Source organism: Oncorhynchus masou, chromosome 13 (genome assembly GCF_036934945.1).
Source record: "Oncorhynchus masou masou isolate Uvic2021 chromosome 13, UVic_Omas_1.1, whole genome shotgun sequence".
NCBI lineage: Eukaryota > Metazoa > Chordata > Actinopteri > Salmoniformes > Salmonidae > Oncorhynchus > Oncorhynchus masou.
Window position 1 is genome coordinate 92,770,740 of NC_088224.1, and position 17,384 is coordinate 92,788,123.

At 44.9% G+C, this 17,384-nt stretch overlaps 1 protein-coding gene across 1 annotated transcript in view; it reads left to right on the forward strand.

Annotated features, from left to right (window-relative positions):
• The first annotated feature begins 429 nt into the window (after window positions 1-429).
• Window positions 430-17,384, forward strand: part of LOC135553232 (1,4-alpha-glucan-branching enzyme-like) — a 124,238-nt gene continuing 107,283 nt past the window's right edge. Inside the window, exon 1 of the mRNA XM_064985406.1 lies at window positions 430-935. Coding sequence (XP_064841478.1) covers window positions 838-935 — 98 coding nt within the window. The 5' untranslated portion in view covers window positions 430-837. The remainder of the gene's footprint in view (window positions 936-17,384) is intronic.

The window sequence follows — 17,384 nt, forward strand, 5'->3', positions numbered from 1 at the left end:
GGATTGCTCCACCGTTCTATTCCAAAATGGCACCCTATCCTCTATATAGTGCACTACTTTTGATCAAGCCTGGTCAAAAGCTGTGGACCAAATAGGGAATAGGGTGCCATTTGGACCGATTCAACCGTCACGTGAAAAAAACATGAACACACTTTGTCCAAATCAATGTGTTTGTATAAACTTGCCAAGATGGGATGTCAAAGAGCAATTTCACAATAAACTATAAACACACAGTATAAATTGCTGTTAGATTTAGCAAAGCTACTTCGAATATCTCTGTTCAATAGTAAATAGTAATCGTATCTATTTGAGTAGAATCAGATGCGAGTATTCTGTCACATTTAGCCTACAATTTTTACTATCCGTCTCGCTATCTCATTTTTTGAACGAGACGAATGAAGTAGTTTCTATCACGTTGTAGGTTAAGATTGTAACAATGATATTTTTGTAGCATAATATCTATGGTTGCAACGTGGTAACGAACAATCCTGTGCCCTCATAATCTTTGACATTGGGGTTGAATTTTCAGAGCAGTGTTTAAAGACTACAAGAATGTGACAGTGATAACCCTTCTTCCTACTTCCAAAACGCTTCCGCTGTCATCTTAAAGAAACACACCGCCTCTCATCAAGCATCATCATTATTTTATTTGATATTATTGGAGTGGATCGGGGCGATAAAGTTGGTATTGTGATAGGCTGGGGCGGATTAGAATGACCCTGATTCGCTGTTGTCTCTGAACCCTTTCTGGCACGTAACAAAGGCTCAGCGGTGACTGTCACTTGTGTTCTACCAGCTGCGACACTCGGTGCTCGATTGCTTTCGACTGTAAGGACCATGGCGGATACATGGGATAATGTTACAATTCCTGAGTTCAACTCCCTTCTTCAAATGGATCCTTACCTCAAACAGTACGAAAAGGACTTCAGGAGGAGGTAAAAAAAAAAGGCTTTTTCAGCGCTAAAATGCTGCACAGTTCACAGTTCAAGCTCGTCGCCGTACCGTGCACAACCGTCAGGCTCGAGCTGGTATACATGTCTATTCGTAAAAACACCAGATAGATACATATTTGTTCAGATCCTACAGTCGCCTTCTAGTACATTCATTGAGTGACATTTGAGAGAAGCGTAGCGGTCGCATGAACGCTTGTTGTGCCCTTAACTGTCGCAGTGACCAGAAGCCCGGGCTAACCGGTTTGCTAATGGTATGGTGTTCGTTCGCCTGTCATCCTTACTACAATACCAAATATTCTCCTCGACGTGGTCAACTATTATATTGTTACAATTACAAAGCAATACTATAGTCATGTTAGCTATGTCTCTAACCATTACCCTTTGGTGCCAGTGGCTGGCCGGTAGTAAACAAGCTACCACACTCTTTCACCATCCATCCCTCCTTCCTCAGCTTTGACAGCTCATTTGTTCCAGTCAGCCAGGTGGTTCCGCCCAGTGTATGACTGAACACGCCAGCATGGTTGAGGAGGCAGGCACCCTACTTCTGTGTGTGTGTGTGTGTCAGAACATTATTATTAGCTACATTCAGAGCCTAAAACCATGTGGTTCTGGCTAGTAGATACATTGTAACACTTCTGCTGCTGGCCTGTGACGTTCTTCATCAGGTGCAACATTGTGGCATCACTATAGCTGTAAATGACTGTGGCCATAACCATTGACTGACAATATAGGTGACAACGTTAAGATGTTTGTCTCCATGATGTTTCCAGATACAATCCACTAGTCAAATGTTATGAATCAACATGTAACAATTATTTTATTTCACTAACATCAACCACTGTCTTCTACTGCATTACCTAATGTATCAGAAGAATAGGGAATTTTATACTGAACACAAAAACATATAAACACAACCATTTCAACATACCCAGTTTATTAGAATCACAGGCATCATCATCGGGTGAATTCTCTGGGTGCTGTGTGTAGGCTAGTCTCTGTAGCAGACTGGGTGCTGTGTGTAGGCTAGTCTCTGTAGCAGACTGGGTGCTGTATGTAGGCTAGTCTCTGTAACAGACTGGGTGCTGTATGTAGGCTAGTCTCTGTAGCAGACTGGGTGCTGTGTTTAGGCTAGTCTCTGTAGCACACTCTGGGTGCTGTATGTAGGCTAGTCTCTGTAGCAGACTGGGTGCTGTATGTAGGCTAGTCTCTGTAGCAGACTGGGTGCTGTGTTTAGGCTAGTCTCTGTAGCACACTCTGGGTGCTGTGTTTAGGCTAGTCTCTGTAGCAGACTGGGTGCTGTGTGTAGGCTAGTCTCTGTAGCAGACTCTGGGTGCTGTGTGTAGGCTAGTCTCTGTAGCAGACTGGGTGCTGTGTGTAGGCTAGTCTCTGTAGCAGACTCTGGGTGCTGTGTGTAGGCTAGTCTCTGTAGCAGACTGGGTGCTGTGTGTAGGCTAGTCTCTGTAGCAGACTGGGTGCTGTGTGTAGGCTAGTCTCTGTAGCAGACTGGGTGCTGTGTGTAGGCTAGTCTCTGTAGCAGACTGGGTGCTGTGTGTAGGCTAGTCTCTGTAGCAGACTGTGTGCTGTGTGTAGGCTAGTCTCTGTAGCAGACTGGGTGCTGTGTGTAGGCTACTCTACAGACCTCTGGGTGCTGTGTGTAGGCTAGTCTCTGTAGCAGACTGGGTGCTGTGTGTAGGCTAGTCTCTGTAGCAGACTGGGTGCTTTGTGTAGGCTACTCTACAGACCTCTGGGTGCTGTGTGTAGGCTAGTCTCTGTAGCAGACTGGGTGCGGTATGTAGGCTAGTCTCTGTAGCAGACTGGGTGCTGTGTGTAGGCTACTCTACAGACCTCTGGGTGCTGTGTGTAGGCTAGTCTCTGTAGCAGACTCTGGGTGCTGTATGTAGGCTAGTCTACAGACCTACTGACAGTACAGTGGCCTACTCGTACCATGTGAGTCATTCAGACAAATCCAAATGGGCCCTGATCACTGTGTAGGTAATAATTGACAATTTGTGTGCAGAGTAGAAGTAGTTAACTATAGTGAAGCATCCTTTTTATTCTGTATTATTTTAGTATTGTGGAGTCACTACAATGTTGTTGATCCATCCTCTGTTTTCTGCCATTCAACTTTGTACCTTTTTTAGAAAATACAATCACCAATGGCCTCGCGGTGACTTCCCTGAGCAGTTTCCTTCCTGTCTCTTCAGTTCCAAAGGACGACGGCATCATTGATGTGTCTGGGTAGTTTAATAATGTATCCACAGCCTAATTATTTGCTTGACCATGCTAAAAGATATATTCAATGTCTGATTTGTCATCGGTCCCCGTTTACCAATCCCTGCCCTTCTCTGTGAGGCTTTTTGAAAAGCTCCTGGTCTTTGTAGTTTAATCTGTGCTTGAAATTCCGATACTTGACTCGGGGACCTTACAGATGTTGTACGTATTTTATTTATTTGACCTTTCATTTCACTAAGGCAAGTTGGTTAAGAACATATCCTTATTTGTGGGACAGAGGAAGGGGGGGTTATTCATTAAAAATAATAATAATAATGTCAAAGAACGTGCAAGGGGTTGTGAACTTCCTATAGGCACTGTACCTTTTAAGACTATTTTGAGATCACAGGCCTACTGGTTGGCTACACTGTGAATAAAACATGCTGATATCTTATCCAAGCAGAAAACAACGTCGTCTGTCGTCTACCCAGAACACAACGGTTCTGTGTAATTTAGCCCCGTCTCTCCTGGGTGTTGGAACCTTGGACTAATACATTTTACACTGCTGTTTAATTAACTCCTGGTTCAGATACAGACAGTGCAATTTGTGACTGAATGCCATTCGTGTCTCTCCAGGGTGGTCACTAATAGTTAATTACAGCTACATTACTGTAGCATTTTTTATTTTTTTTGCTTACCTTAGGCTATAGTAGTAGTCCATACTGTAGCTATGTAGTTAAATACACACACCTTTTAAAACATTATTTTTTAGCTTACCTTAGGCTATAGTAGTAGTCCATACTGTAGCTATGTAGTTAAATGCACACACCTTTTAAAACATTATTTTTTAGCTTACCTTAGGCTATAGTAGTAGTCCATACTGTAGCTATGTAGTTAAATACACACACCTTTTAAAACATTATTTTTTAGCTTACCTTAGGCTATAGTAGTAGTCCATACTGTAGTTAAATACACACACCTTTTAAAACATTATTTTTTAGCTTACCTTAGGCTATAGTAGTAGTCCATACTGTAGTTAAATACACACACCTTTTAAAACATTATTTTTTTGCTTACCTTAGGCTATAGTAGTAGTCCATACTGTAGCTATGTAGTTAAATACACACACCTTTTAAAACATTATTTTTTTGCTTACCTTAGGCTATAGTAGTAGTCCATACTGTAGCTATGTAGTTAAATACACACACCTTTTAAAACATTATTTTTTTTATAGGGTACTTGGCTAAAACAGATACACTTGGACATATTGGGTATTGGCTGACTGAGTGTTTGTGGTTCAAATGGCACCCTATTCTCTCTTCCTACGTGGTGCACTGTAGCCCAACAAGGGTTCATAGTGCAATATAGTGTATGTGGATTCTGAGTCTCTTATATTTTGTCCGTATGTAGACTTTGTGTCTGTATAGAGAGCCACTTTTAAACAATGCTACTTAATATAATGTTTACATACCCTACATTATTATTATACATTTGATTATATTCTGGTTATTGTGGCATCACTGTTTTCACCAAATCATATTCCTGTACACAGGGTTTATTTGTTGAAATATCGCTGCTTCCTTCTGACTAGGGAGCCGTCTGGGCCAGTGACAAAGTCTCATGTGTTGGACAGAGTAACTAACCGATGTGAACTCATTTCTGTTGACGAGGTTCCTTTTGTGGTGAATGGCTCTGCTCCGACCTTCTCTTGACAGGTCTGGTTGTCTTCGGTAAACAGAACAACAGGGTTCTACAGTCAACAGACTGACCGACTCCCTTTCAGGTCGTTACTGGGCTGCTGATGGTTTTTGCTGCTTCAGTCTGGTCGTTGTGATTTAATTTTTTTTAACCTCTTGAAACTCCCCATCCCGGATCCGGGATTGTGACTAAGCCTCAGGCTCATTAGCATAACGCAACGTTAACGATTTCTGAAAATCGCAAATAAAATTAAAATAATGCGTTTGCTCTCAAGCTTAGCCTTTTCTTAACAACACTGTCATCTCAGATTTTCAAAATATGCTTTTGAACCATAGAAATTGACTAATTTGTGTAAGAGTATGCAAAGCTAGCATAGCATTTTGTGTAGCGTGTAGCACGCAACATTTTCACAAAGCCAGATAACCAAATAAATAAAATCATTTACCTTTGAAGAGCTTCTGATGTTTTCAATGAGGAGACTCCCAGCCACATACCAAATGCGCAGTGTTTCCTGAAAGCGTCTGTGTGTAGGAGAAATCGTTCCGTTTTCTACATTGCGCCTGGCTACCGAAACGAACCGAAAATGCAGTCACCTACAACGTGAAACTTTTCCGGATTAACTACATAATATCGACCGAAACATGGCAAACGTTGTTTGGAATCAATCCTCAAGGTGTTTTTTCACATATCTCTTCATTGACATGCAGTTCATGGAAGCTTGCTTCTCTCTGTGCCCCATGGAAAAATAGTGGCAGGTGACTTTTGCGCACCAATTTCGGCGCAGGACACCGGGCGGACACGTGGTAAATGTGGTCTCTTATGGTCAATCTTCCAACGATCTGCCTACAAATACGTCACAATGCTGCAGACACCTTGGGGAAACGACAGAAAGGGCAGACTCATTCCTCTTGCGTTCACAGCCATATAAGGAGATCATGAAAGACAGAGCCTCAAAAATCCTTGTCATTTCCTGGATGCCAAGTCATCTTGGTTTTGCCTGAAGCTCACGTTAAAGGGCACGCACAGAGAATATATTTGTATTTCTGGACACGTCAGAGTGTTTTCTTTCGAACAGTAGCAATTATATGCATAGTCGAGCATCTTTTTGTGACAAAATATCTTGTTTAAAACGGGAACGTTTTTTTCCAAAAATGAAATAGCGCCACCATAAGTGTAAGAGGTTAAAGAGACAGTGGTCATCACGAGGCGGCTTCCACCCGGCTACGTAACCCTGCACCTTCGAGGTTGCTGCCCCATACACACCACAGTTCAAAAGTTTGTGGTCACTTAGAAATGTCCTTGTTTTTGAAAGAAAAGCAAATGGATTTTTTCTTTTCTTCTCTTCATTAAAATAACATAAAACTGATAAGAAATACAGTGTAGACATTGTTAATGTTGAAAAATGACTATTGTAGCTGGAAACGGCTTGACTAATTATTTTTTTACGTTTGGCTCATTCAGTTTACCAATCCGTTCGGTCTTTAGTATCCTTTAATTAGCATTGACAAGCCAATCCATTCTTTCTTAGCCAATTAAACATCTCTCCCGGTCTTCTGAATCAAGCTTGTGACGTCTCTGCAGTAGCCTCAGTTTCTTACTGTATTGTCTTTACAGTAGCCTCAGTTTCTTACTGTATTGTCTTTACAGTAGCCTCAGTTTCATACTGTATTGTCTTTACAGTAGCCTCAGTTTCTTACTGTATTGTCTTTACAGTAGCCTCAGTTTCTTACTGTATTGTCTTTACAGTAGCCTCAGTTTCATACTGTATTGTCTTTACAGTAGCCTCAGTTTCATACTGTATTGTCTTTACAGTAGCCTCAGTTTCATACTGTATTGTCTTTACAGTAGCCTCAGTTTCATACCGTACTGTCTAAGCAGTAGACTCAGTTTCATACCGTACTGTCTAAGCAGTAGACTCGGTTTCATACCGTACGGTCTAAGCAGTAGCCTCGGTTTCATACCGTACTGTCTAAGCAGTAGACTCTGTTTCATACCGTACTGTCTAAGCAGTAGACTCGGTTTCATACCGTACTGTCTAAGCAGTAGACTCGGTTTCATACCGTACTGTCTAAGCAGTAGACTCGGTTTCATACCGTACTGTCTAAGCAGTAGACTATGCTTCATACCGTACTGTCTAAGCAGTAGACTATGCTTCATACCGTACTGTCTAAGCAGTAGACTATGCTTCATACCGTACTGTCTAAGCAGTAGACTATGCTTCATACCGTACTGTCTAAGCAGTAGACTATGCTTCATACCGTACTGTCTAAGCAGTAGACTATGCTTCATACCGTACTGTCTAAGCAGTAGACTATGCTTCATACCGTACTGTCTAAGCAGTAGACTATGCTTCATACCGTACTGTCTAAGCAGTAGACTCGGTTTCATACCGTACTGTCTAAGCAGTAGACTCGGTTTCATACCGTACTGTCTAAGCAGTAGACTATGCTTCATACCGTACTGTCTAAGCAGTAGACTATGCTTCATACCGTACTGTCTAAGCAGTAGACTCGGTTTCATACCGTACTGTCTAAGCAGTAGACTATGCTTCATACCGTACTGTCTAAGCAGTAGACTCAGTTTCATACCGTACTGTCTAAGCAGTAGACTATGCTTCATACCGTACTGTCTAAGCGGTAGACTATGCTTCATACCGTACTGTCTAAGCAGTAGACTATGCTTCATACCGTACTGTCTAAGCAGTAGACTATGCTTCATACCGTACTGTCTAAGCAGTAGACTATGCTTCATACCGTACTGTCTAAGCAGTAGACTATGCTTCATACCGTACTGTCTAAGCAGTAGACTATGCTTCATACCGTACTGTCTAAGCAGTAGACTATGCTTCATACCGTACTGTCTAAGCAGTAGACTATTCTTCTGAGGGGCAGCTAGCCTGAACACACACAGTCAAAGATTTTCAGTTTGCAGGCAGACACTGGAACACATTTGAGTCATTTTAGCGAGTTGCAGCTGTCCAGACAGGAAATGACAAGTGCCTGGATTAAGGACCTGCGTCGCTTCCTGTGTGTGGTAGGGTCGTACTCTACGGATGTCGTAGGGCATGAACCTGCAGGATCGAGTCACCGCTTTGATGTTTGCAGGACGACAGGGGTGTTGTCCAGGGTTACGCCAAAATGCTTTGATGTTTGCAGGACGACAGGGGTGTTGTCCAGGGTTACGCCAAAATGCTTTGATGTTTGCAGGACGACAGGGGTGTTGTCCAGGGTTACGCCAAAATGCTTTGATGTTTGCAGGACGACAGGGGTGTTGTCCAGGGTTACGCCAAAATGCTTTGATGTTTGCAGGACGACAGGGGTGTTGTCCAGGGTTACGCCAAAATGCTTTGATGTTTGCAGGACGACAGGGGTGTTGTCCAGGGTTACGCCAAGATGCTTTGCACACTGGGAGTCACTGTCACGTTTTATGAGTGACAAAGTGAGGGCGTTGTCATAGGCGCTCTGCTGCGTTTTTCTCTGTCCCTAGACGTGCCTCTGCCTGTCGAGCAGGATGACAAACTATTTTACATATAGAGGCAGGCATGGCGAGAGCTGGACTGAGTCCCAAATGACTCACTGTTCCCTATATAGTGCACTTCTTTTGACTAGGGCCCCATAGGGCAGTGCACTATATCGAGAATAGGTTGCCGTTTGGAACGCACACCTACAGGCGCTGCTGCAGGGGGCAGGTTAAACCTTGATCAGCCCCAAGTGTGCTGCCGGAGGCCCTCGTAGGACTAAAACTAACACTATGTCAGCCTCCTGTGTGCTGCTGGAGGCCCTCGAAGGACTAATGCAAAAACACAGGCATGGAAATCAACAGCCTTCGCTTGGCGTTGCTACAGCCAGGAGGGAGCTTGCTGCTTTGGTGGATCAGTGATAGGAATTCAGATGAATGATCACAGAGAGACACCCCAGTATACCGACCTGTAGGGAGAGGGAGAGAGGGGGAGAGAGGGGGGGGGGGTATACAGACCTGTAGGGAGAGGGAGAGAGGGGTATACAGACCTGTAGGGAGAGGGAGAGAGGGGTATACAGACCTGTAGGGAGAGGGAGAGAGGGGTATACAGACCTGTAGGGACGATATATATATACATACATACACACACACACACACACACACAGGGGGGAGAGGGGTATACAGACCTGTAGGGACGATATACACATACACGGGGGGGAGACACCCCAGTATACCGTCCTGTAGGGAGAGGGAGAGAGGGGGGGGGAGAGAGAGGGGTATACCGACCTGTAGGGAGAGGGAGAGAGGGGTATACAGACCTGTAGGGAGAGGGAGAGAGGGGGGGGAGGTATACCGACCTGTAGGGAGAGGAAGAGAGGGGGGGAGAGGTATACAGACCTGTAGGGACGATATATATATACATACATACACACACACACACACACACACAGGGGGGAGAGGGGTATACAGACCTGTAGGGAGAGGCAGAGAGGGGGGGGGGGAGAGAGAGGTATACAGACCTGTAGGGACCAGAGAGATAGGGAGAGAGGTATACAGACCTGTAGGGACCAGAGAGAGAGGGAGAGAGGTATACAGACCTGTAGGGACCAGAGAGAGAGAGGTATACAGACCTGTAGGGACCAGAGAGAGAGGGAGAGAGGTATACAGACCTGTAGGGACCAGAGAGAGGGAGGTATACAGACCTGTAGGGACCACATTTGCTGGTTTTGTTATGAGCTTGTTATCATCTTTCATAGTTGAAGACATTTTTCTGTTGCTGCAACATTGAGTTTTTTTTTTAATAAAGTAAAATCAATAGTGAGAAGATGGATTGTAGAGATGGTTGTTGTCTGATTTGAACATGCTAGTAGTTGTAGAGCTCCTCTTTGCTAGCCTGAAGGTCACCTACCAAACCCTCCACGCTAAAAGTTAATGAATCAGGTTGGACTTCATTAGGTCACTTAGATACAAATACAGCTACTAATACAGAACTAATAGACTATTACAATATGGGGCTAATAGACTACTAATATAATACAGGACTAATAGACTATTACAATATGGGGCTAATAGACTACTAATATAATACAGGACTAATAGACTACTAATATAATACAGGACTAATAGACTACTAATATAATACAGGACTAATAGACTATTACAATATGGGGCTAATAGACTACTAATATAATACAGGACTAATAGACTACTAATATAATACAGGACTAATAGACTACTAATATAATACAGGACTAATAGACTACTAATGTAATACAGGACTAATGGACTACTAATATAATACAGGACTAATGGACTACTAATATAATACAGGACTAATGGACTACTAATATAATACAGGACTAATAGACTACTAATATAATACAGGACTAATAGACTACTAATATAATACAGGACTAATAGACTACTAATGTAATACAGGACTACTAATGTAATACAGGACTACTAATGTAATACAGGACTACTAATGTAATACAGGACTACTAATGTAATACAGGACTAATGGACTACTAATATAATACAGGACTAATGGACTAATATAATACAGGACTAATAGACTAATAATGTAATACAGGACTAATAGACTACTAATATAATACAGGTCTAATAGACTACTAATATAATACAGGTCTAATAGACTACTAATATAATACAGGACTAATAGACTATTACAATACAGGACTAATAGACTACTAATATAATACAGGTCTAATAGACTACTAATATAATACAGGTCTAATAGACTACTAATATAATACAGGACTAATAGACTACTAATATAATACAGGACTAATAGACTACTAATATAATACAGGACTACTAATATAATACAGGACTAATAGACTACTAATATAATACAGGACTAATAGACTACTAATATAATACAGGACTAATAGACTACTAATGTAATACAGGACTACTAATGTAATACAGGACTACTAATGTAAAACAGCACCTTAACATTTATGAGGGAAAACCCCAAACTGACTGTGGAACAGTGTCTAGGCTTCGGCGCAGCAATATGGTGATTTCAGAACATTGAGTTGGCTACCCCTGGTGGTACAATATTCCTCTACACCAGAGCTGCCAAACCCTCTTCTTCCTTGTCGGTCCAACCCTAATTCACACCGGATTTGATGAATTGGCTGTTCACCAAGACCTTAACTAGCTTTAATCAGGTGTGTTAGGTTGGGGTTGGACTGAATACATTCAGGATGGCAGATCTCCAGGAAGTGTCTCAGAGTAGAGGGCTGATCTAGGAGGAACTGGTGGAGGAGAGCATGACGAGGAACTGGTGGAGGAGAGCATGAGGAGGAACTGGAGGAGGAGAGCATGACGAGGAACTGGAGGAGGAGAGCATGAGGAGGAACTGGAGGAGGAACTGGAGGAGGAGAGCATGACGAGGAACTGGTGGAGGAGAGCATGACTAGGAACTGAAGAACGAGAGCATGACTAGAAACTGGTGGAGGAGAGCATGACGAGGAACTGGTGGAGGAGAGCATGACGAGGAACTGGAGGAGGAGAGCATGACGAGGAACTGGAGGAGGAGAGCATGACGAGGAACTGGAGGAGGAGAGCATGACGAGGAACTGGAGGAGGAGAGCATGACGAGGAACTGGAGGAGGAGAGCATGACGAGGAACTGGAGGAGGAGCGCAGGACGAGGAACTGGAGGAGGAGAGCAGGACGAGGAACTGGAGGAGGAGAGCAGGACAAAGAACTGGAGGAGGAGAGCATGACGAGGAACTGGAGGAGGAGAGCATGACGAGGAACTGGAGGAGGAGAGCATGACGAGGAACTGGAGGAGGAGAGCATGACGAGGAACTGGAGGAGGAGAGCATGACGAGGAACTGGAGGAGGAGAGCATGACGAGGAACTGGAGGAGGAGAGCAGGACTAGAAATTGACCCTTTTATCTGTGGATTAGTTGTCAGAGTAGAGGACCTTGTGCATTTTTTTTTTTAGTTAAAATAATCCAATATTTTATATCTCAGGACAAATGACCTAGCAACAGCAAACCAGCTAGCTAAATTACCATAAATGTTTAATGCTTTTCGACCTGTCCCTAAATGTAATAGAGTTTGGTTCAGAGTTCGTTTTGATATTTCAACCTGCGTGTCCTGATCACGTCTGCTGTGGACGTGCAAAATCAGCATGTTATGCTGCAATCTGAGTAGGAAGTTGTCACTGCATCCTGACTGTTTACTGCAATCTGAGTAGGAAGTTGTCACTGCATCTTGACTGTTTACTGCAATCTGAGTAGGACGTTGTCACTGCATCTTGACTGTTTACTGCAATCTGAGTAGGACGTTGTCACTGCATCTTGACTGTTTACTGCAATCTGAGTAGGACGTTGTCACTGCATCCTGACTGTTTACTGCAATCTGAGTAGGAAGTTGTCACTGCATCTTGACTGTTTACTGCAATCTGAGTAGGAAGTTGTCACTGCATCTTGACTGTTTACTGCAATCTGAGTAGGACGTTGTCACTGCATCTTGACTGTTTACTGCAATCTGAGTAGGAAGTTGTCACTGCATCTTGACTGTTTACTGCAATCTGAGTAGGACGTTGTCACTGCATCTTGACTGTTTACTGCAATCTGAGTAGGAAGTTGTCACTGCATCCTGACTGTTATGGTGTGTGTGTCCCCTCTCGCTTTCAACATTCAAATTTCAAGCTGCTTTGTTGGCATGAAACCCCCCTCTCCCCCAAACTGACCATGCCCCCCCCCCCCTAGTTATAGTTTAATTATAACTAACTGTCATCTCCACCATTTACATCAGTACTACAACTATCATTATCATTAAATTGATATCACTACCATCACCCCTACTACCCGTACCACTAATATTAGGAATAATAATCATAATATTAATCAAAAGCAGGTTACTGCTGACTATGTAGGATCTGGGAGGAGAGAGAAGCTGGTTACTGCTGACTATGTAGGATCTGGAAGGAGAGAGAAGCTGGTTACTGCTGACTATGTAGGATCTGGAAGGAGAGAGAAGCTGGTTACTGCTGACTATGTAGGATCTGGGAGGAGAGAAGCTGGTTACTGCTGACTATGTAGGATCTGGGAGGAGAGAGAAGCTGGTTACTGCTGACTATGTAGGATCTGGGAGGAGAGAGAAGCTGGTTACTGCTGACTATGTAGGATCTGGAAGGAGAGAGAAGCTGGTTACTGCTGACTATGTAGGATCTGGGAGGAGAGAGAAGCTGGTTACTGCTGACTATGTAGGATCTGGGAGGAGAGAGAAGCTGGTTACTGCTGACTATGTAGGATCTGGGAGGAGAGAGAAGCTGGTTACTGCTGACTATGTAGGATCTGGAAGGAGAGAGAAGCTGGTTACTGCTGACTATGTAGGATCTGGGAGGAGAGAGAAGCTGGTTACTGCTGACTATGTAGGATCTGGAAGGAGAGAGAAGCTGGTTACTGCTGACTATGTAGGATCTGGGAGGAGAGAGAAGCTGGTTACTGCTGACTATGTAGGATCTGGGAGGAGAGAGAAGCTGGTTACTGCTGACTATGTAGGATCTGGGAGGAGAGAAGCTGGTTACTGCTGACTATGTAGGATCTGGAAGGAGAGAGAAGCTGGTTACTGCTGACTATGTAGGATCTGGGAGGAGAGAGAAGCTGGTTACTGCTGACTATGTAGGATCTGGAAGGAGAGAGAAGCTGGTTACTGCTGACTATGTAGGATCTGGAAGGAGAGAGAAGCTGGTTACTGCTGACTATGTAGGATCTGGGAGGAGAGAGAAGCTGGTTACTGCTGACTATGTAGGATCTGGGAGGAGAGAGAAGCTGGTTACTGCTGACTATGTAGGATCTGGGAGGAGAGAAGCTGGTTACTGCTGACTATGTAGGATCTGGGAGGAGAGAGAAGCTGGTTACTGCTGACTATGTAGGATCTGGGAGGAGAGAGAAGCTGGTTACTGCTGACTATGTAGGATCTGGGAGGAGAGAGAAGCTGGTTACTGCTGACTATGTAGGATCTGGGAGGAGAGAGAAGCTGGTTACTGCTGACTATGTAGGATCTGGAAGGAGAGAGAAGCTGGTTACTGCTGACTATGTAGGATCTGGGAGGAGAGAGAAGCCGTTGCTCCTTCACCCAGGGATATGTTTTTAGTTTTTCCTCTTGGTTTAATAAGTAAAAATGTTGAATAAATGTAGTAAAATCTCTTGGTGAGGAATATTTCTCACAGTAAAGGAGAAAGTGCATCTCTGTTTCTACCTCCCCTGTCGTGCAGTGACCACGTACATGCTCCTCTTTGGGTAGCCATGTCTGTACATCTCTGTTTCTACCTCCCCTGTCGTGCAGTGACCACGTACATGCTCCTCTTTGGGTAGCCATGTCTGTACATCTCTGTTTCTACCTTCCCTGTCGTGCAGTGACCACGTACATGCTCCTCTTTGGGTAGCCATGTCTGTACATCTCTGTTTCTACCTTCCCTGTCGTGCAGTGACCACGTACATGCTCCTCTTTGGGTAGCCATGTCTGTACATCTCTGTCTCTACCTCCCTGTCGTACAGTGACCACGTACATGCTCCTCTTTGGGTAGCCATGTCTGTACATCTCTGTCTCTACCTCCCCTGTCGTGCAGTGACCACGTACATGCTCCTCTTTGGGTAGCCATGTCTGTACATCTCTGTCTCTACCTCCCTGTCGTGCAGTGACCACGTACATGCTCCTCTTTGGGTAGCCATGTCTGTACATCTCTGTCTCTACCTCCTCTGTCGTACAGTGACCACGTACATGCTCCTCTTTGGGTAGCCATGTCTGTACATCTCTGTTTCTACCTCCCCTGTCGTGCAGTGACCACGTACATGCTCCTCTTTGGGTAGCCATGTCTGTACATCTCTGTCTCTACCTCCCTGTCGTACAGTGACCACGTACATGCTCCTCTTTGGGTAGCCATGTCTGTACATCTCTGTTTCTACCTCCTCTGTCGTGCAGTGACCACGTACATGCTCCTCTTTGGGTAGCCATGTCTGTACATCTCTGTCTCTACCTCCCCTGTCGTACAGTGACCACGTACATGCTCCTCTTTGGGTAGCCATGTCTGTACATCTCTGTTTCTACCTCCCCTGTCGTGCAGTGACCACGTACATGCTCCTCTTTGGGTAGCCATGTCTGTACATCTCTGTTTCTACCTCCCCTGTCGTGCAGTGACCACGTACATGCTCCTCTTTGGGTAGCCATGTCTGTACATCTCTGTTTCTACCTCCCCTGTCGTACAGTGACCACGTACATGCTCCTCTTTGGGTAGCCATGTCTGTACATCTCTGTCTCTACCTCCCCTGTCGTACAGTGACCACGTACATGCTCCTCTTTGGGTAGCCATGTCTGTACATCTCTGTTTCTACCTCCCCTGTCGTGCAGTGACCACGTACATGCTCCTCTTTGGGTAGCCATGTCTGTACATCTCTGTTTCTACCTCCTCTGTCGTGCAGTGACCACGTACATGCTCCTCTTTGGGGAGCCATGTCTGTACATCTCTGTTTCTACCTCCCCTGTCGTACAGTGACCACGTACATGCTCCTCTTTGGGTAGCCATGTCTGTACATCTCTGTTTCTACCTCCTCTGTCGTGCAGTGACCACGTACATGCTCCTCTTTGGGTAGCCATGTCTGTACATCTCTGTTTCTACCTCCTCTGTCGTGCAGTGACCACGTACATGCTCCTCTTTGGGTAGCCATGTCTGTACATCTCTGTTTCTACCTCCCCTGTCGTGCAGTGACCACGTACATGCTCCTCTTTGGGTAGCCATGTCTGTACATCTGTCTCTACCTCCCCTGTCGTGCAGTGACCACGTACATGCTCCTCTTTGGGTAGCCATGTCTGTACATCTCTGTCTCTACCTCCCCTGTCGTGCAGTGACCACGTACATGCTCCTCTTTGGGTAGCCATGTCTGTACATCTCTGTCTCTACCTCCCCTGTCGTACAGTGACCACGTACACGCTCCTCTTTGGGTAGCCATGTCTGTACATCTCTGTTTCTACCTCCTCTGTCGTGCAGTGACCACGTACATGCTCCTCTTTGGGTAGCCATGTCTGTACATCTCTGTCTCTACCTCCCCTGTCGTACAGTGACCACGTACATGCTCCTCTTTGGGTAGCCATGTCTGTACATCTCTGTCTCTACCTCCCCTGTCGTACAGTGACCACGTACATGCTCCTCTTTGGGTAGCCATGTCTGTACATCTCTGTCTCTACCTCCCCTGTCGTGCAGTGACCACGTACATGCTCCTCTTTGGGTAGCCATGTCTGTACATCTCTGTCTCTACCTCCCCTGTCGTGCAGTGACCACGTACATGCTCCTCTTTGGGTAGCCATGTCTGTACATCTCTGTTTCTACCTCCCCTGTCGTGCAGTGACCACGTACATGCTCCTCTTTGGGTAGCCATGTCTGTACATCTCTGTCTCTACCTCCCCTGTCGTGCGGTGACCACGTACATGCTCCTCTTTGGGTAGCCATGTCTGTACATCTCTGTCTCTACCTCCCCTGTCGTGCAGTGACCACGTACATGCTCCTCTTTGGGTAGCCATGTCTGTACATCTCTGTCTCTACCTCCCCTGTCGTTCAGTGACCACGTACATGCTCCTCTTTGGGTAGCCATGTCTGTACATCTGTCTCTACCTCCCCTGTCGTGCAGTGACCACGTACATGCTCCTCTTTGGGTAGCCATGTCTGTACATCTGTCTCTACCTCCCCTGTCGTGCGGTGACCACGTACATGCTCCTCTTTGGGTAGCCATGTCTGTACATCTCTGTCTCTACCTCCCCTGTCGTGCGGTGACCACGTACATGCTCCTCTTTGGGTAGCCATGTCTGTACATCTGTCTCTACCTCCCCTGTCGTGCGGTGACCACGTACATGCTCCTCTTTGGGGAGCCATGTCTGTACATCTCTGTTTCTACCTCCCCTGTCGTGCGGTGACCACATACATGCTCCTCTTTGGGGAGCCATGTCTGTACATCTCTGTTTCTACCTCCCCTGTCGTGCAGTGACCACGTACATGCTCCTCTTTGGGGAGCCATGTCTGTACATCTCTGTTTCTACCTCCCCTGTCGTGCGGTGACCACATACATGCTCCTCTTTGGGGAGCCTGTCTTTTTATGTCTGCCAGTTTCTATTGCCAATTGGTCACTCAGCCTGTACTTGGTAAGGATCTGTCTCTGCTTCGTATCTCTGACAGAGTAGAGATAATCAGCCAATTCATATTTTCTGTTCAGAGCCAGATAGCAATTTAGTCGGCATTGGGATTTTGTTTCGTTTTTCCAATGTTGTAAATTTGAGTCCTTTGATTGTTATTGATTTTGTTTATTTGAATTTTTTTTTTTTTTAGTCTTTTTTGAATCAGTGCTGGTGTCAGCTTGGTTGGTTAGGTCCAATACTAGCTTACTGAGGGGGCTTGTTTCTGGGCTCGGCTCTTGGGTTTGAAGTGCTTTAAATTGGAGACTTGAATTTAGGTGGAGCCAAAATTGTAATGATCTTTTTTTGGTTTGTTCTTTCATTACCACTGGAAAACAGCACAGTTCTGCCCAA